Source organism: Cottoperca gobio, chromosome 4 (genome assembly GCF_900634415.1).
Source record: "Cottoperca gobio chromosome 4, fCotGob3.1, whole genome shotgun sequence".
Classification (NCBI taxonomy): Eukaryota; Metazoa; Chordata; class Actinopteri; order Perciformes; family Bovichtidae; genus Cottoperca; species Cottoperca gobio.
The window spans coordinates 14,586,783-14,607,848 of record NC_041358.1 but is presented as its reverse complement, the minus strand read 5'-3'; the positions used below and the strand labels follow the sequence as shown (position 1 = coordinate 14,607,848).

The 21,066-nt window shown below is 37.3% G+C and overlaps 2 protein-coding genes across 5 annotated transcripts; both read right to left on the bottom strand.

Annotated features, from left to right (window-relative positions):
• Positions 1–536: 536 nt before the first annotated feature.
• On the bottom strand, positions 537–6,437 carry mob3a (MOB kinase activator 3A). Of its 2 annotated transcripts, none has more exons than XM_029429308.1 (4): positions 6,198–6,437; positions 4,347–4,913; positions 2,164–2,366; positions 537–1,145 (listed from the first exon to the last, which is right to left on the bottom strand). In XM_029429308.1, the coding sequence occupies exons 2-4, from the start codon at positions 4,762–4,764 to the stop codon at positions 1,116–1,118; spliced, it is 651 nt and encodes a 216-aa protein (XP_029285168.1). In that variant the 5' UTR covers positions 4,765–4,913; positions 6,198–6,437; the 3' UTR covers positions 537–1,115. The 2 variants fall into 2 exon arrangements, with proteins under 2 accessions (XP_029285168.1, XP_029285169.1); XM_029429309.1 differs by lacking the exon at positions 6,198–6,437 and adding an exon at positions 5,868–6,098.
• A 132-nt stretch (positions 6,438–6,569) lies between these two features.
• Positions 6,570–19,301, bottom strand: zap70 (zeta chain of T cell receptor associated protein kinase 70). Of its 3 annotated transcripts, none has more exons than XM_029429305.1 (13): positions 19,226–19,301; positions 14,449–14,913; positions 12,835–12,995; positions 12,593–12,731; positions 12,404–12,485; positions 12,219–12,241; positions 12,081–12,120; positions 11,414–11,606; positions 11,058–11,264; positions 10,544–10,736; positions 9,249–9,389; positions 9,047–9,159; positions 6,570–8,087 (listed from the first exon to the last, which is right to left on the bottom strand). In XM_029429305.1, exons 2-13 carry the CDS (start codon positions 14,851–14,853, stop codon positions 7,970–7,972), a joined length of 1,815 nt encoding a protein of 604 aa, XP_029285165.1. In that variant the 5' UTR covers positions 14,854–14,913; positions 19,226–19,301; the 3' UTR covers positions 6,570–7,969. The 3 variants fall into 3 exon arrangements, with proteins under 3 accessions (XP_029285165.1, XP_029285166.1, XP_029285167.1); XM_029429306.1 differs by lacking the exon at positions 19,226–19,301 and adding an exon at positions 15,197–15,285; XM_029429307.1 differs by lacking the exons at positions 14,449–14,913; positions 19,226–19,301 and having other exon boundaries at positions 12,821–12,846.
• Between the last annotated feature and the right edge of the window lie 1,765 nt (positions 19,302–21,066).

Genomic DNA, 21,066 nt, shown 5'->3' with positions numbered 1-21,066 from the left:
CTTTTGCCGACCAGCTCATTCAAAACAAAAACTCTGTGTATTCATCACAGGACAATCTGGCCTGTTTCTTACATAACCATCTTAATCGAATCAGGTCTAGAAAGGACCCACTTCCCCTCTTCATGACAATAACTGGGGCCAGTTATTGTCATGAAGAGGCATAAAGCCTACAACATTAAACTGTAGGATTAGTTATTTTCTGACTCCTAACAGGTTCTGGTGTCTGATGCCACCCAGTGGACAGTTTTACATTTAGTCAGCAGGGTTATGGCATTTGAGGTTCGAGTCTCGTGTGACTTTCAGCTGCCAAGAGTATCTGCAACAAACATCCCTGCAGGTTGGACATCTGAGAACAAGCCTGGTGACCCGAGGCGTGCAATGACACAGACTTGATAATGCCTGAGTCACCAGCAGTGCATTACTGCATTATTGGTTCATTTATAAATGTGTGTATAACTTTTATATAAACCTTACCAAGCCCCAAATGTATTTAAATGCCTGAAAGGTTTTCAACATATAAAAGAAATACTCTCAGAAACAGAAAAAAAATGTATTTTCTCATTGTAACATTTGTACAGAATACTCTCGGCCTGAAAACATACTAAATTACTGCATTGATTCAGATGTGAGAGGTAAAACTGACATAAAATGGCCGTAGCCCAGTACTATATGCTTCCAAAAGGATACCCAGTCAGTGTTCATTTAAATACTGATTACCAAATTCAATTTATAACAGAGTAGAGAATCATTTTGATAAAACATAGTGATTTTACAGATGTACAGTAAGAAATCATACTAATTTTAGATCATTTTAAACAGACAGAAAGACAAAAGCATCCTGGAATGATTGAGATTCAAATAAAATAGAAAAACATCAACACAAACATACACTTCTTAATACTGTGCGCTGATAAAATGTGTGAAAACGTTTTTAAAAAGGAACAAAACTCCTCATCTGACAAGGTTTAAACCTACAGTATGTGGCTAAAATAGATTACAGTACTTAAATATAAAAATAGACTCTTTTTTAAATTTGTTTCTTCTTTTAGTTCTGCAGTCTTCTAGATGGACGGATGTGTTCGTCCGGTGTGTGTCAACCGGTCAGTTGTGTCCCCTCAGTGACACATCCGAGAGGTCATCTCTTTCTGCAGACACAAGGCACACAGGACACAGAGTTGGAAGACTGCAAATATGCACTAATGGCGGGCTTAAACAGAATGAATGACATAAAAAAATAATAATGCTGTGCAGCATTCGAATGTTGATGTAGAATTTGAATGTCAACGTTATGAATGAAGCTTCAAACTATTTGGTGCAGCCCTACTAATCTCCATCGCAAACATCCAGCTTATTGTCTAAACGTTTGGTCACACAGTCCTTTGTTACAGCATGAGACATGGCAAACACACACAGAACTTATAGTCTCCCACAGAGGGTGGAGTGGTTATTAACAATCAACTAACAATCAGCACACACAGTGCATTACCTGACTGATTAATGTCTTTCAAAATCATTTTATGTAAAATAATGATTTCTAGATCCTGAAAACAAAAATGTTGTAGGGTCCCATTTGTGATTTTTGCAAGTCTTGCTGCTTACAGATCTCAAATGCATCCTGTTTCGTAAATGATTGACGTTCGAAAATTGCTAAAATGTTTTAGTCCTACCGATCTACAAGTACAGTGTTTGCTTTGATTAGTTAAGTCTTAAAATTATCGCAAGAGGAAATGATCTCATGCTGTAATTCCCCACGAGTATACTCTTTTAACTAAAAATCACTAAATACAGGAAACCCACTACTTTACGATTGACTGACTATATTAGCTTATCAGGAATACATCATTATTGCCGTCTATTGTATGTCGGCAGATAAGTAATAAGATGATTTAGAAACGGTGCCCCAATTACATAGTTTGTCTACCAGGGGGTGCTGACAAGTTTATTTATCAACTCTTAAATGTACCTCTAAGTACAGTATCTTATCTTGGTTGCAATTATAAAAAATAAAAACAAAGATACAAGTGATTCCTATTACTGTTTTCAGAAACATGTTGCTTTAACTATTTTATGGTTGAGCGTTTGAAATTCCATTATTTTAAAACAATATCTAATTTATTTTTGCATTCAGCTCCATATTTGATCGTATCCCCCTCTTTGACTCACCAGAGGCTCCAGCTCTTTGTGGTCCGTGAGGTTGAACTCAGTGACAAAGTAATAGAAATGCTTATAGCAGGTATTGACGTGAGCCTCGGCCCCCATCTGGCTCACGCGGTCAAAGTGATGGATGTACACGTGGACAAACACCCGGAACAGACGAGACAAAATCTTCTTAGCCACCTGCATGAAGGTTTTAGGGAAGGGAGTACCTGCGGGTCAAACAGATGGAGACGGGACAACACTGCGGTCAATCCAGGATGACCTTTTGCTATTTGCTTCACAGAAAGCAACACATTTTAATTACTGATGTATTTTTTGCAATGGTTACATAATATTTGAACTGAGATGAACATTTCAATGTGTTTCTTTGCACAACTGCTACCTGTGTCTGACTGATAGAGAAAAAACAACATTTTCATCAAAGACGTGTGTGTCCCGAGTCATGATGAAGGCAAAACATTATTGTGCCCTCAGGGTGGATACCAGCATGCGAAAGGACCCAACCAGTATCACTTCATACATGAATGGAAAACCAACAGGACTTGGTCAAAGGGATAAGCCTCTGATCTCACCAAGTAATTAATTTAGTATGTCCTTCTGCTTTGACTAACTCAATAATATTTCAGGAATCTGTTCCAGAGGACACACGTGTCAGAGGTCGTTTCTAATTATAGCCTAATGTAAATTGTGTGACCTATTTTTAAATCCATTGCTTGGATGTTTCTGTAGTTAGTCAGATGTTGAGCCACAGCAAAGAGCATGCACACAGCTACAGACTGAGATAATAAGACACCGAGAATGCCACAGCAGCAGAAGATTAACTGGTAGTGTTTGCAATGTGCAACACAGTAGGTAATCTAATAAAGGTGGCCTCGCAGATTTAATCTAAAACATATTTTGGTTATCTAAAAACTGTAGCTTCAGATTTCAAATTCCTTTACTCTGTAGAATTTTATCTGTATCTCATTTGAACTTTTCATTGCATTCATTAAACGTTAATCATTTAAGTGTTTTTTTGGGGTGTTTTGTGTGACTAGTGCTGACATGATTTGTCCATTAAAAGAAAGATGAATCATTTAAGTGATTTAATACCAAATGCTGCATTTCCACTGCATGATATCGCAACGAATTTGTAAAAGTTGTAGATAGTACATGGTACTTTATTTTTGGTACAACTCGGTCAAGGTTCCAAGTGAGCTGAGCCCGGATACTAGAAGGTGGAAATTAAACACTGCAGACCACTGATTGGTCATAGAGAATTGTCAGTTGTACAACACGGGACGTCCTGCACAAACCTGCCATTTTTAAATAGGCAAACTGGCATCAATACTAGCAATTGCAATTTTCTATTCAAGCGGCCTAGATTTGTATTTTTATTGTACTTATTTTTTAAATGGCATTCCGCAAATTACGCTGTACAATTGACGAAGACGTTCCTCTGTTTGGTTGCAGATGAAAGGATTTAGCGAATGTCACAGCAGGGGTAGTACCTGCAGTCGAGTCGAGCAGAGCCGTACCATGCATTGGAAACACGGTATAATATTTGTACGTTACCAGTTCATGACCCCTCTTTAACACAAAATAAACTTTACTTGTCACCCCTTGTCATCTGTTGCATATGTAGCATAAATATGTTCTTTTCCATTTTCATCTTCTGGTAATCATCTTGTGGAGCCTCAAATTTATCTTGCGACACATTGGGGGGGTTCCGGCACCGAGGTTTGGAACCACTGGGTAACAGCATCTCAACTGTGAGAATCTGAATCATTACTTATTGAACACCACTGGGAGTTTGACTGTTGTAAATAATTTTGAGCTATTGTTATTTGGGATGGGCACTAATAATGTTTTTGTGAAGTTTTATGGACCAGATAATTATTGAAATAGTTCATAGTAATTGACAATGACAGTAATAGCCCTACTTGTGACATTGAGAGTCTGTGAACATCATGTCTATGAATGGATGGTGGCTTGGTTTGCACACAAGCAGAGCTCACTACCTGACTCAGGGATTTAAACCAACCTCCTAAGATCCCTATCAGGAGGATTTCTTGGATGTTGACAGCTAAGATACCGTTTCTCTCCTTCAGAAGACACACAAAACCAAAAAGTCTTTGACCTAATTCTAGTTGTTAAGTTTAAGGAACCAAAGTCTCAACACACCATCTATAACTAATCTCAATACTTACCGACATTGGTGGGGAAGATGTTCTCATTGTTGATTTGTACCTCAATCCAATCCATGAGCAGACTCATGTATTTGGGGGCCGACAGTGCCGTTGGCCTCTTGTACTTGTGCTCGTCCTGCCAGCGGTATTCGTACCTGGGCCCACCAGACATGACGGGGCAGGTTTGATCGGTGCAGGAGTCGCTGATGGTACCGTAGATGAGGTTGATGCGGTTGAAAAAGTCGACCACGTGGACGGCCACCCAATCGTTGAGGTCTTCACCGTGGGGCAGCTGCACGGCCATCTTCAGGTCCAGCCCAGCGTTAAGAGACGCCTGGGCCTTCTTGTGCAGGTCGAAGCGCTGCGTCCCGGGCTCAAACTTGCGCTTGGGCCGGAATGTCCTGTCTTTGTTGAAGACTTGTTTCAGGGCCATGGACATGGTTGCATGTGGTGGCGCCAGGAGAATTGTTTGAATGCTTCTGGTGAATTATTTATTATTTGAATGGCGGCAGTCAAAAGGTTGTGTAAACAACCAGTGCAGAGTTTGTGTTTTGGACTGTCTTTTGGTATTTGTTTCGACTCGTGATCCTGCGTATGATTAAAGGAGGGGAGAGAAAGAAAGGGACACAGTTTGATTAATAGATGTACAGTTCTCTTAAGTGCATACTTTCTGTCAAGCCTGTTTTAGGGTGCCACTTATTCCTAATATATTACAAAGCTATTACAATCTATGGCTGCAACTAACAATTATTTAATTATTTGGTCTTTCAAATGTCAGGAAATAGAGACAACTGTCCATCACAAAGTCCAAGGCATAAACAAAAGCAGCAAATCCTCACAATTAAGAAGACTGAACTAGGTAATGTTTGGCATTCAAGCTTTAAAAAAGACTTAAATGAATAATAGATTATAAAAAAATACTTCTGTAGATCTAGTAATCAATTAATCAAGTAATCTTTTCAGCTCTATTACAATCTCGCGCTTATTAAACATATAATACGTCAGAGCTGGCTTAACACAACAATGGCATCTGTGTCCCAGTTTTAGCATTGTCTTGGGCCTAAAGTTGCTTGCAGATATGTAGCAAAGTATAAACCCCTTCACATAAATTCTTAGTAAAATATCAATCATAATTATCTTGAGAGGTGGCATAAAAGATGGCGGTCATGTCAAGATGAAACCATACCTTTATGGTACAAGAACCTAAATAAATGTGAGCGCTAATGATTATCACTAAATGCCGGACATTTTATTTTATTATAATTCTTTCATCATGGATTAAATGGTGAGAAAGTGATGAGGACAAATGCATTAGTGGCAACCTGAAATAAACTTTTGCCTCAACATCTCAGGTAAACGACAAGTCTCAACAGTGACAGCAGCTTGCATTAAGGATGAAACATCGCCCTAAAGTGAACATGAGTCATTTCCTATTTCAGGCACTAATTCCGCCGTGAAAAAACAAGAATCTGCGGAATGACAATAAAACCAAGTTAAACCGTCTGTCACCAATATAACAGAGCATTAATGATCATTAATTACCTCTATCTAGATATCGGCGCCCTCCTCGTCACAATAAAGCGGACTTCATACCGTTTTTAAGCACACTTTAAGGGATAAAAGCCTAGAGATTAAACAGCAGGGCACATGACGACTGTACGAAGTTTATTCGTGACGCGCCAAGCTAACTCGGTCGGACTTGTTGCTTCCTAAAACAGCTAAAAGCACAAACAAGACAGGACAAACCGAAATTATTTATACTACATTAACATCACATCTTAAAAAGAAACCATGTGAAAACATTCATTATCTCAGACGGACGATCAAACGGTGACGAAATCGCACAGTTGAAAGACACTTTCACGAACTTACTTGTTCCGCCTTCCTGTTCCGTTCAGTTTACTTCTTCTACGATCTTTTTTTAAAAATCGAAAATTATCTGACCAATAGCTTTACATCTACACCATTCACAGACTACATTATGGATACGTGATACATGATGTATAATTACTGTTAATTCAATAAACATGACACTTTAATAAAGAAACTAACGTCTGACTCCTCCCTGGGAAACGAAAAGTACACCACACCAGTGTCGAGCTAAAGCCGTTGGTGGTAACTTCCGGTCAGGACCTTCAATATAATGTACCTCTTTGACCAATGTAATATTTTTAAATCTCTTTATTGTAGAAATTAACACTTACAACATATGACATTAAGACGAAACAGAAAACATTTAGGCATCATAATGAAATAAGGACAGCATAACAGACATGAATCTGAATAGGATGATGATTGACTTTTATAAATTTATAAATTCAGTCTGCTGAACTTTGTGGGTTTTTTTTCATAGTATAACATCATTGGCATCCATTGATTGAGACTTTTCTTTAAAAAATAATTTGGGTTTTTAGTCATTTTATTATTTAATTTCCCAAAATGAAAGGCATTTAGGATGTTTTAACACAATACCTTTGACTTACTTACTTATATATTAATTAGGCTATTTGAGAACATTTTATTGCTCATATTTTTTTACTTTTTACTCAAGTTTATTGTAAATGTAGGGCTGGGATCTCATTCCACCACTGCCCGTGAATGCAACATGCAATGTCTAGGCCTGATGTTCTCTGTGAAAACTACGCCATTATTTTGAAGACTAATCCATCAACTTCCGGTGTCGTGTGCCCTTCAGTTGTTGCCTGGCAGCTCAGGGGACAGCTAACACAGTCATAATAAACCACAATACATCATGTTTTAAATATTTAGAGGAAAATACATAAAATATCTGCTTTAAAGTCCTTAAATTATTCAAGATTAATATGCATTCCCACACATAATGCTAATGCTCCTTTTATTTATACTGATTATTTATTTACTTAGTAGGCTACTATACAAAAACATCATGAAATGGCTATATTTCTCCATACAACTCTGCAAACTCTGCTAATCTTTTCTCTAATGCCTTTTTTTTGGGGGAGAGTATTTTAGGTAAGGCTACACAAAATCTGCCATGAGTTTTTTCCATATGTTGAAACATGTTGGCCATTAAAAATAATAATCAAATGGTCAATGATAATATCGTAGACACAATTAAAAATAAGTAAAATAAGAAATATTAGAAAAGTAATATAAAAATAGTGCTTGTAGTAGGCCTATGGGATTATAAACCACTTAAAACCTGCATGTTACAGATAAACCTTGGGTTGAAGTAAACCAAAATCTGACCTTTATTCACTGACTTTACAGGAATGTTAAAAGAATAATATTAAAGTGTACAGTTCTAGCAGTTTCTTTCACGTTATTTGACATAAAAAACAATTGTACATGTATTATATACCCCACTATACTCCAAAATACCAGAATATAAAATGAGTTTGTTCATCAATGCAAAGATGTCATACTTAACATTCAAATCATGACAGAGAGACAGAGAGACACAAATCCTCCTTACATGGACGACATACTGAAGTCCAATTTACAATGCACATTTATTGTCACTGAGGCCTGTTTATCTATATCGGTACTGTAGCTGAAGCTGGTCAGTGTGCACCATTCATAAAAAGCTCTTTGTTTCGGATGTTTAATGGCCAGTTGAAAGGATGCTTTGTGCAGCACGGGGACAGAATGTGCCTTGTTTCTGTCTACTTGATAGGCTCGGTAGTGGCTGTAGCTCCCTCAGGCTTGGCCTTGTTCGATATGGAATAGTGGCAAGACCTCATGGACTCCTCAACCTTCTTGAAGTCAGGTCGCTCCTCATGCCTGTGAGAGAGGAGGGCCCGAAACAGACGTTTGATAGGTTGTGAATAAAGGAAGGCAACGCCACAAGATTATAAGAGGTCACGTTGCTGTGCAACACTGACATAATCTCAAATACAACACATTATATGGTGCATTGTTTTTATTTCTGACTGAGGAAAGTATTGTCCTTCTGTTGTGGATGACACTGTTAACTCGCTTGATAAAAAGCAACATTGTGCTGTACACTTTAAAAATCTTCCCCAACCCTTCTGATACCGTTGACTAATATTTTCTTAACCCTTGTGCATCACTAGGGACATTTTTGGCTTTTAAAAAAAAAAAAATTATTTCGGAAGAACTGTGTAGCCAAAATCCAGACAGAAATGTCCCAATTGAAACTCATTGACACACAATTTCTAATCCCACGACTATTACAGCATAAAATCATGCCTTCTATTATATCAGGCTTTCAATCTAGAGCCCTTGCTTCAAAATCGTAGTTTTTACTATTTTCCACTAGATTGTGCCATTTTCTCATGTTTGCTCGATGGGCCAAATACATGCTTCTTTCCTGGTTTCCACTAGGGTTGATGCTGCTGTGTTATTGAGTACTGAAGTGTTGGATGCATTGCATCAAAATAAATATTTTTGCTAATCATTGACATATCCCTGACTGTGGAAAAAGAAAAATCCCCCTAGCATTTAGCATACAGAAAATAATACAATAATACGATGTTGGTTAAAACATTGAAAAGTGGAAAATAATCTTAATATACAGTATAGTATTTTTATAGCAGTTTTAGGAATGGGACATTTTTGTCGTCTAAGGTAGCGCGTGGGAGTTATTTTTCTGTTTTGTTTTTAAATCTGACACTGCACACATTGTGATGCACAAGGGTTAAATATTGTTTGTGTGAGACTACATGATTAAATAAAGCTTAACTAACTAAGATGCCCAAGAGTCAGACTTATTTTCTTACTTGTATATCCAGCATTCTTTCATCACTGTATACAGTCGCTCTGGACATGCTGTTGGACAATCCATGCGTTTCCCACTGTCAAGGAAGCGCATCACCTCTGGTCCTTTCATTTTCTAGACAAAATTATGAAACAAAAAGAGTTGTAATTCAAGTTTATATGTACAACTGATAGCTGTCTTTGATGGTGCTCTGCACATGGTACCTTATAAGGTTTCCCTCCGTAGGAAAAGGCCTCCCACATGGTGATACCAAAACTCCACACGTCACTTTTACTGGAGAATTTGTGGAAATTTATACATTCTGGAGCGTACCACTTCAGAGGCCATTTACCAGCAGTACGAGCCTGTACAACACAACATGTATGACAATAAGCAGCATGTCAATGAAAGGCAGCCTGCATCATTGATAACCAGAGCCAACAAACTGTAATTAAAGGGGAAAGGGCTCTTGGGTGCTTTAAGATGGATGGATGGTAAAGGGTGCTGCAAGATTTGATCATTTCCAATTTTTTATGCAACATTTCTCCACATTAAAGAAAATGAGGTGATGTTTAGTTTACCTTCATTTTATTACATATTAAATACAAATGTAATCTCCAAACAGGAGAAATTAGCAATACATATAAAAAACACTGTATGTAAGCTAATCTTACTTTTTGAAAAAATGCCAGAAGAAGCCAATTAGCATGCCTAATTGTATTAACAACTTTATAAATAAGTTAAACGATAAGTAAGTCAGTACACGGCAACACTGCCTAAACACTTGGGAACAGGCCTATCATTTTTATATAATATATAATATTTATTTATATTTATAATATTGATGTTAGTTCATACATGTCACATGTTTCTTTCTTAGAATTTCTCTTTTCATTTTGGTTTATTTTTTATTCTTAACTATTGATTTACGCTGTGCTTTGTTCTTGAAAGCAAGATGTTGAAAATAAAGTGCAGTGTAATCATCGTTATTCGAACATTAATGCGCTTTTTAGTGTTGTGTTTTTTGTAAAGCACTTCGTAACACTGGTTTCTATAAGTGCTATATAAATAAATATAATTATTATTATTACATGTGTAAGTGTACGATTGGTGGAAGTGGATAATGGGGTTGCCAAGAAAAATAAATCTGTGTAGTAGGGCAACTATTTCCCAAACAATAAAAGTCTTGCTGAATTATACAGCAAAGTGTTCAGTTGTATATTATTTCCTTGGAGTCAGGGATTCCTGGGACTTTCTGATCCCTATACTCCTCCAGATGTAGGTCAGTAACCAAGTGAAAAAGAAATCAATTGAGTGATTACTTTAGTTTCTACAGAGTCGTAACTTTGGGTTAGTTAGTGTGTAGGGGGAGCTCAGTAATTCCTAGAAAAGCAATCAATTTAAGAAACGCTATCTGTTTTCTGTTAGCTGCAACACTGACAATCCCTCAGCTCCATCCTTTAGTGGTTCTACATGTGTCATTTGGACTTGCAGTGAAATAATCTGACGCTGTGTGCACCTTGTAATAGTTGTCATCTGCTCCGATGGCCTTGGAAAGCCCAAAGTCACTGATTTTGGCGAACTGTTGGTTGACCAGCAGGACGTTACGAGCTGCTAAGTCTCTGTGCACAAAGTTCTTCTCCTCCAGATACTTCATTCCCATCGACACCTGGTGCATCAGGTTGACAATGATCTCCACGGTTACAGTGTCCCTGTGGGAACAAAAACATTGATGGTCACAAAAATCAAAAAATTAAGAAGAAAATGTTTTTTCTTTTAGAAATGTAATTTGTTCCTTAGGGTCCTGCATAAATCTGAGAATGAAAAATCACTCTTTTGACTCCTCATATCATTAAGTAATAACCGCAAAGGGGTCATAAGTAAACACCTCTACATTTAAAGAGGTAAACACCCTGTGGGAACAAACTGTGATTTGTATTTTCCTTTCTAAGTGTGATATTAAGTAAGAGAAACAACTGTACCAAGTCTGCTCATGATCATTTCTTCAGAGTCGTTACATATGCTTAACTCACCTATTGGTGGAGAGGAACTTGTTAAGAGGTCCAGCGGAGGCCATCTCCATGACCAGCATCAGATTCTCAGCGTTGCACAGACCCAGCATGCGGACGATGAAGGGGTTGTTCAGCTGGTGCATGATCTCTGCCTCCCTCATCATCTCCTCCCTCACCAGCTTCTCGTTGTCACTCTTCAGCACTTTAATGGCCACATCCAACTGGCCCCTGAGAGAACACAAACAAAACATTTTGGATGAACTTCTGACCTTTAAAGATAGTATATACAGTACATGTGCTTGCAAAACCACATCTTGAGGGTTCAGCAGTGAAACTTTCATTACAAAGTTTTTGTTTAATAATGTTTTAGCCCTCACAAATCAGTCTTGAGGACTCCTTTCTTGACGCAGCCAAAGTTCCCAGAGCCAAGCTCAACTTCATCGATCAGCAGCTGACTCCTCTTGATGTTAAACCTCTTCACTTCATTCGGGTTGTGGTACGGGTTGAATCCACCACAGTCCATCGGCAGGACGTCGCGGTCTGCAGGCATGGTGTTGGCCGCCTTCGGGGCTGTGAGAGAGCAAATCACATCGGGTGAAAATGCCTTAATGCCAAATAATAACCTAACAATAATATTATGATACTTAATAATTAGAAAAACACTTGCATATGCCATTTTACCTGCATAATGAGTAATCTAAGTACTTTTGGCTGATAATACTCCTTTAATAAGATTTTGAATGCAGGACTTTTACTTATCATGGAGTATGTATACACGGTTGTATTGTTACTTCCAATTGTAATTGTTTGGGTTTTGTGCTGTTTTATTTGTACTTCCTTATTCAGTTTTATGTATTTAAAGGCCCAGACAGGGACAGGCATTTCAAACTAGCTTAGTCTTTAACTTCTGTGGTATGTGGTGTTGGTTCATATACTTTTTATACTATTAAAAGCTGCTCAAACAAAAGTTATTTTGCTGCATGTGCATATAACAGAGCAACTAACTATGTGTGGTATAAACTGGTTGTACTTCAGATGACTGACCTTGAGGTGGCGGTGTGTATCCATTTGTAGCGGGCCGCCTCTGAAAGAGTTACATTCAATATATAAAATATATAAATTCAAATATAAATGTATAAAACTATGCCGATTCAAACAGTGCAGGATGTTGTCGGTACTCACTGTTGTAGGAAGACTGGGTGTCTCTGAAAGATTGTAAAATAGATTTATATCAAGAACTTTAGTAGTAGGTGTAAAGATCATCAAGGTTAAATGTTACAAATAACCTAGAAACATGAACTGGAAATTCAGTGAGCTTGTTGATGATCAATGTTGATATGACTGAGAAAAGGAAATAAATTACTTACTTGAAGCAGCTTTTCCGTTAATGCACGCCTCCCCGAGATTAGCCACCAGGCCATCAGCTTTCATCTTCAGGTACTCAACCAGCTTGAGAGATTAAGATAACATTTAATTTCAGTAAAAATAAAAAGGCCATCAGCTTCAACATAATCACTAGATAATGAAAGAAGAGAAGAGCATATGGGAGGGCCAACCTGCCAGATTGTGTCAAACTTTGTTCCCTCTGGCATGGAGTACTTCCCTGATTTGTCTTGGAGGATCTGGTAGTGGTACACTGTTTTCCCGTACACCATGGAAAGAGCAAACGTACCCGACTCCTCTCTGTCTCTCACTCTGAGAAACAAAAAAACAGTGTTGCTTAAAAACCGCATGGAGACCTTTGGTTGATAAAAAAAGAAAGAAAAGAGATGCAAAAACATCACCTTGAGCAACTTACAGAAACTTGCCGTCCGGTTGTGCTCCAGAGTAAAGCCGCCTCTCACCTTCCTGCCTGGAGACTTTACCGTGGTACCAGGGCATCTTCTCGTGGGCTGTGGTGGCGATCAGTTTCTCCAGCTGAGGAGCTTGACTGATGATGGCCTGCTCCATCGATTCTCCCTGAGCAGAAAAACACAGCCAAGACAAAGAAACACACATGCAGAATTCACACATTGATTTAGAGTTACTATGCAAGGTATCCCTAATGGTATCCCTAAATACAGAATTTCATTCAGCAATGTCTGTAAGTTTTTCCCTTTGGACACCTGATAACCTGCAGCAATATATTTTAATATATATATATATTTTTAAAGAGGTGCACATTTTAAATGTAAAAGTTTTACTAGCAAAATGTACTTCAATATATGCAGAGAAATGGCCCCTGTGATATATTTTGATAAATACATTTTACATATTAGATCACTAATACTGTTGCATCAATGCAACCAATGTTGTTGGTTGATGAAGGGTTAACTCATTTCAATATGCTGTCAAGTAGTTTAGTCCAGTGGTTCCCAACCTAGGAGTTAGTCATCGTCCAATTAAATCACAAAATAAATCTGAGTTCTTTAATTAAAATCACTTTAGAAATTCTGAGGGAAAATGGAGGACATCCAAATGTGACACAACAACACATGGAAACCATTGATTTAACTTCAGTAGTGCATGGTATTTAATAAAAGTTTTAATATGTTTTTATGTATGATGTGCTAATTTGCTAGAACTTGTAAATTAAAATCTACCTCTATTGGTGAAATAAATATAGTGAAGTAAAAAGAAGTTATTTTGAAATGTAGTGGAGTAGAAGTAGAAACAGAAAATGTTACCTCACAATTGTACTACAGTACCTAATTTGAGTAAATCCACCAGTTCCACCAGTGCTAAGAGGTGCTATGATTTGTCTGGCTTCTTTTGGTCCCTGGTGGGAGTCCACAGGCATCTGGAGCCAGTTTGGCTGTTTATCAGAAGCCCACCTGTGATAAAAGGCTACTGGTCTCATAAAATCATAAAACTACAGGATTTTGGATTGAAGTCGGGCTTCAGAGGGCCATACCTCAAACTCTATAACAAACAAACACAAAACAAATGAAAAGGTGCAATTTCCAAAATCCCCTGGAGATTCTGTTAAAGAGGAGACTGTAACTGCAAGGGTCCTTGGTGATGGCACGTTATGTCAGGCCTTTTTCAACGTTTCTCTAATCTTTGTTTTTTGTAAATATTGGATAATTTGACCATTTTGGGTCTCAAACATTATTTTGTATTGTTCAAAAAGAAACTTTGTGAGAATTTAAGAAGGGAAATGTCTCTTTGGTGAAACAGCTAACAACTCATAGACATCTGAAATATGACAATGAATGATTGTTTTTATCAATGTGAGTTTTTAATATCTTATTGTGAGTTTAATGTAAAATCTTAATCTGTACAGAAACTAAACCTGTCAAATGAATAAAGTGGAGTAAAAAGTAAAATGTTTCCCTCTGTAATGAAGAGGAGTGGACATACTAAATTACTAAATGCAGCTCTCGAGAAACTCATTTACTTTTAAAAATGAAGTACTCAACACCAGCCTCACCTCCAGGTTCCAGGTCTGCTTCACGTACTCCCTCAGCATGTTTTCTCTCAGGCTGTCGAACACGCCAGGGCGTATCGGTGTATCGGGGGAGCGCAGGCAGGGTTTCCTCAGGGTGCACACCAGCCCGTCAGGGTCTTTGCTGTAAAACTCACAGAGCTCTGCAGGCCCACAGTGAGGCTTCCCCCCTGTGAAGCAATAAGTCCCATTAAGCTGCTTGTCCACAGGGTAATGGTGAAACTCCAGGTTCCACACAATAGACAGGACGTAGCCTCCAAGACTGCGGAGACACTGTCGCAGCAAGAACATCCCCTCGGCCATCCCGGCCAGCTTCAGGTGCTGCTCGGCATCTGAGCGACTGATGCTGCCGTAGTAGAACGGCAGCTCGGCTGCCGGGTCGATGGACATGGTGAGACCTGGGAGCGATGAGCTGGACTTTGGCTTGGGGTTCTGGATGGTGGAAATGACCTAGAGAGAGAGAAAGGGAAAGCATTTATGAAACATTTCCATAAAAAAAAAAAAAGGCTGAAGGTTTTCAGGAATATTCTGGTTCAGAAGCCAATGGGAGAGCAGTACACTCACAGTGTGTGACCTCTGACATTTCAGCCCCTACCTCCCCACTGTCTGCTCAAGAATCACAAATTTCTCATCTACCAAATTACAAAACAGCTGTGGAAATACAGTTTGAAAATGGACAACATTCAATATGTTTTTCCAAAAAAGCAACGAAAATATCATCCTGAAACCTCACCTCTTCTTCTCTTCTACATTACACCAAGAGTTTGTTTCTTCAGGACTGTCAGCTCGACACAGACAGGATATTTAGCAAGAAGCACCCACACGTTGAAACTGCATGAAGCTCACAGACTAACAAACTGGTGACAAAAGCCACAACAGGAAGTTACAGTCCGCCCTCACAGCCTCCTTTCTCCCACATCTTGTTCTTCTGTTGAACAGGTGCTTTTTGGTTCGAGATCATTCGTTCTGCTTAAAAGTCTCAAATTTGTATGTTTTCCTTTATGGGAGGAAAATGTATGAGGGAAATTTACCTCACTAGATCTTTAAAACTGCTACAATGTTATGTGTATGTTTGGAATCTGATATCAGGCTTCAGTAAAGGTGTTATGTGAAGACATAAAGAGAAGATTCGAATGAAGCAGGTTTTGACTGCAGTGTCGAGCGGTTTTGTGATAGCAGGCGGAAAATGCCTGTTGGAGTTCAAAGAAAAGTTGACAATAATACGTCAGCTCACAACAAGCAGAAAAGGAGATAATCTGATTTGGTAGAAGTGCTTGTCATAAGGATTGAGATTTTATAATAATAACACTACAAAGAAATAAGAGGAAAAGGTTCAAGCTAAAACCATTTCTACCAATTATTACAATTTTTACTTTGCGTTTGACTTAACTTTTACAATCTCCATCAGTTTCCGCTCTTGGTGTGAATGGAAAGTGTGTTGATGGGTATTTTTTTACTTAATTGAAGTTAAAGTTTCAAGATATTCTGTGATGTGCTGAAATGATTAGTGATTTATTTTAATATGTACAGAAAATGTATTGATAATTTAACTTAACTTGGTTTAAGATAAACTATTTTGAAAATTGATTTATCGTTTAAGTCATATATAAAAATGGAAAAGCTCACACTCACACATTCAATGGAACTTGAACATTTTTTTGAGAGCCAATAACTTTATAATTTAACACCTCACATTGTAACACAATGTAAAATCGTAGAAAGAAAAAAAGCAAGTGAGTGAAAACCTCAACTTCCTGGCTACAAACCTGTGTTTCTTGGCCTCATTCACAGTGGACAACTGAGCAGAAACAAAAAGTTGCCACAAGACACAAGACTCACCACAACAAAGACCTCCAGAGCTGACGATGTGGACACAAGGGTTTCCCACACATCTACAGAAAAGCTGTGATATCACATATTTATAAACTCCATCTACACCTACGCCTATTAGTGTGGTGTTCCTTTAGGATATATCAATATAGTTCAGTTTAGGTGAGACTAAATGTTGGGTTCTTGTCATCATGTTATGTTAAGGTCAGATTGTACTGCACTTTCAATATATTTACTGTTTAGTTGATTAGACAACTTAATTTAAAATCAACTATATGATAATGTATTAAACGTTTAAGTCAATTATAGAGCAAACCATTTGCTCTATCCAACTTCAGAAATGTGAGACTTTATTCTTTCCTTTTTCTTTATATGATTATAAGTTAAATATCATTCAGTGTTAGACTGTTGGTTGATCAAAACAATCAATGTGAAGACTTTAGCTTGACCTCTGGGAAACTGTGATTTGCCTTTTTAACTATTGTCCGATTATAACCTAAACAATTAATCGCCAACAACATGTACAAAATGGATTTTCTGTATATTTCAGCAAATATACTATATAGAGAAATAAATAATCTTTCCATAATTTAAATTCCCAGTAAACAATGAGCAAGAAAGATAGTAGTGATACAATTTCTAAATTCATCACTGTAATATTTCTCGAACGTACTTAAGCTAAAAGAGAAAGTGAATGTTATTACAAACCAACAAACCGAACACGCCATGACAAGATATTACTCACACTGCTTGTAAATTACGACACGACCAAACCAACCAAAACATTGACAGTTGTCCAACAAGAAAATTCCGACTTCTACAGGAGCCTTTGGTCAGCTGCTGCTGTTGTTTTTAAATGATGTTTTTTATGGTTATTCTACTTGACTTGTGTATTATGAACCACACAAGCAAAAAGTGGAGAAAGATAACACGAGACGGCTCTGAACCCAGTGCTGAGCTGTATCTTATTAACTGAGCCTGTGACTGTTTACATCAAAAGCCTACTTTATAAGATGTAAACTAGCCGAATGTATTTAAATCTTTCTTCTAAGTACTTGTTATATTTTGCAACTATCGCAATAATATACTCAATTTTTATAGATTTATTAAAACAGGAGGAGCATTCTTGATTTGAGTTTTCTTTCTCACTTTGTCAATTTTATGTTGTGTTATATATTATATGAATGTAAAAGGCTGTATTACATGGTGTTAAATTCAAAACCAAAAGTATTGTTGAAATAAAACAACATGTGCAATACTCATGTAATTGTAGAAGTACACAAATATAATTCATGGTGATCAATAACCCTGTCAAATTAGAAATACTACAGAGAATATGTTGTCAATGACGCTGCCTAGTCACTATAACCTGACACCCAAACATCTAAAAAATGCCAAGACTTCAGCAGCATGCTAACGTTAACGTCAGGCTGACAGGATCAAGTAGGGGTCAGGTAAATAGTGACCTCTCGATGTCTGTTTGAAAAGAGTAAAAGCACAAAAAGCAAAGCCCCCCCAACAGCGTTGAGACTCATTCACGCAGAGACATTTAAACTTTTTTACTCTCATGAATCATACATGTAAATACCACCTTGAGGTCAGTGATTTAATTTGCTTCTTTAACTACTAAAAGCTGTTATTCTGTAGATTACAAGAGCATTCCAGTGATAACTATTCAGCCATTTAAGTTATTTTAGGTCATGATTATTTTGGTGTTGCTATCGGGAAGTCAGCTCGTTGTTATGTAACTCAAAGCATTCTGTATACGTACATCAGCATTTGAGAGTGTGTAGGCATCCACCAACAGATAATGTGTCCTATAAACCCTAATGCATTAAATTATTTCCACCCAAACTGCCCTTTGTTTTAGTGATGACTAAACAACTAAAGATGTAGGTAGATGCAGATCAGAGGCCGCAATTCCCCAAACTGAAGCACTTCCTGTATCAACGGAAACAAATGACATACAAATAAACAGATATGTTCCTTTGTCATGATTCAGATCCAAAATGTATTGAGCCTGTTGAGATTTGAATCTGCACTCAAAAAAAGTTTAATTTTACTCCCAAAAAATGTAATGTCTAAATAATTTATTTTACAGACAAAAATAACACAAGCACCTCAACAGTTGCTTCATTTCTTTTAATAAAATTGGCTTTTTGTGTTAATTGTGGTTTGATCTTAAACTAAATGTAATGTTTGCATTGTCTGTGAACACTCTCACACTTACACTGTGAATTAACAAGCACACTCTGTAGTACATAAAACCCTCTTTCTGCCGTCCAGACCGATATCGTCAGACTGCGGCTGGAACATTTTGCAGATATGCTTCAGTCCAGAACCAAAAATACATCCAGTAATTTTAAGAAAAGTAACAAGCGATAAAAGACACACACACAGAGCTCTTTAACCATTTTTGGTTTTCTATTCCAAGGAACAAAGAAAGCAGCTATTTATATTTTTGCACATGTAATCTCTACTTTTGTAAGCCAAAGCAACAACGCCTCAACCCGACTGTGGAGCACACACACTTCTTTGCTCAGCCACAGCTGTGGAAATACAAAAACACCAATCTGGAGATGTTTTGCTAATTCATAAAATAAACAAGATTATAAATATTATAGATTATTGTAGGTTTACAGATTCAATTTGAATTCAATTACTGCACGTTTTCTGTAAGGACAAATGATATAAAAAATGTCAAAACACACTTTGAACACTGCCAACAGCTGCTATTAAACTTTCATGTGGCATTTAAGAGAGAAAAATATATGATTAACAAATTAGATTTCAAACTGTAATGTATGTTTTTTCTTGATGTATTGCATTACTTCAATACAATGTATCCTCAGGCCCAGTTTTAACATAATCTACAAATACAAAGCATGTATGCTGTTAAATTAGATATACAGTAAGAATAAAACCTACTTACGATACGTTTCACTGCTTTACCGCTAAGAAGTGCGATGTTGTAGCTTCAGAGACAAAGATATATCTGTTGATCTGACAGCAGAGTAAGGTGCTGTGAACAAGTGGGGGTTAGAGACAGCACATAGACACACACACACACACACACACACACACACACACACACACACACACACACACACATACACACACACACACACACACACACACAAATCCATAAATGCATACAGGATTCTGAATTCAGTTTGTCACCTATCAAGGTCTACTTTTGAGCTCTTAGGAATAGTTTAATATTTTGGAAAATGTATTTATATATACGATATTTTATATTTATTCACTTTCTTGCTGAGTTAGATGACGATGGCTGAGAGTGGTATTTGCTCCTCTTCTAACTGTTTGCCAGAAAGTAAATATGTGTATTTCCCATAATTTCAAACTATTCCTGTACATATGAAGCTTTGGCTTATGGTTAGCTTATCTTAGCATGCACAGTGGAAACAACAGTTAGCATGGTTCTGTCCAAAGGTAACAAACGCTACCTAACAGCATGAAACACACATGTTGTTTTTACACTTAACTTACTGTGAGTTTGTGGTACACAGTGACATTAAAAAACTTCTATCTGACCTCATTTCTATGTTTGGGTGTTGCACTTTTTATTACAGAATAGCCATTACACATGCACACACAACACCTGTGCAATAACCACGGTACAAATAACAGAGATACTATAGTAACTCCCCCCCAATACCTCACAAAACCCCCACCTCACAGCTGCTTCCTCGGAGTCGCAGATCATGCAGCCAATCAGCAGGATCCCTGTGAATCAAGTCAGACAACAGCAGATAGAGCAAACCGGACAGCAAAATGTGGGCCTTCAAAATAAAAGAAGCAACTTTTACTGACGTTTCAGTGGTGAGTTTCAGCCAGACAGTGATCTTAATGATACAAATACTGTCAGTTAATGTCTCTGCTAAACTGTTTCCCTGCTAACTTATCAAAAAGTTATGACTTAAAAATAAGAGTAGGAACCATTTGTATGTTTTGACAAAAGAAATTGAGCACTTTGATTGTACGTCTCTGTTTTTTACTTTTACTTTCAATCAAGAAAGCAAAATATATTTTTTTAAATGATTCCCTTGAAAGAATTTGGCAAACATACATGTGGTTTGAGTTGGTGCCATCAATATTTTTGATTATACAATGGATGTATGGCTAATAATAAAGGTAGAAATAATATAATTGAATAATGACATACTGTTATTATGATAACCTTTAGCATTAACTATGGAATTAACTAAACTTAAATTTCTCTTTTTTACTTTTCATTTTATTTTAAAAAGTTCATCAGAGTATGTCATTCCCTCACATAGTACTTCAAAAAAAGAAACAACTAAATATTGTTTAAGAAAAGTAATGTCACTTGAAAGGACAAAGCATGCGAATCCTCCTTTATTAAAAACATTTAGGTAACATCTCATTGTTGCAATTACTGTGGTCAGTATTGCAGATATTCTGTGTCTTCATTGACTCCCACCTGGGCTCATCATGTGAGTGGGCACTTGCATGTGCAAGAAGAAATTATATATGATGTATGGTGCAGCCGGTGAAATAAACAAACAAATGACAATAAAACCGAAGAATCACAGTTTGTTAATTGATATTATAGGTGAGAAGATATGTGGCTATTTAAAAATGTAACATGTAACACAGGTCAGTGTTTTTGTGCATCAGTGATACACCCATGTTCTATAAATAAGTAAATAAATGTAATATTTGTAGCCTAATATGAGAAATGGAAAGAGCAGCAAAACACACATTGACAATCAGGGATGTTGCAGTTTA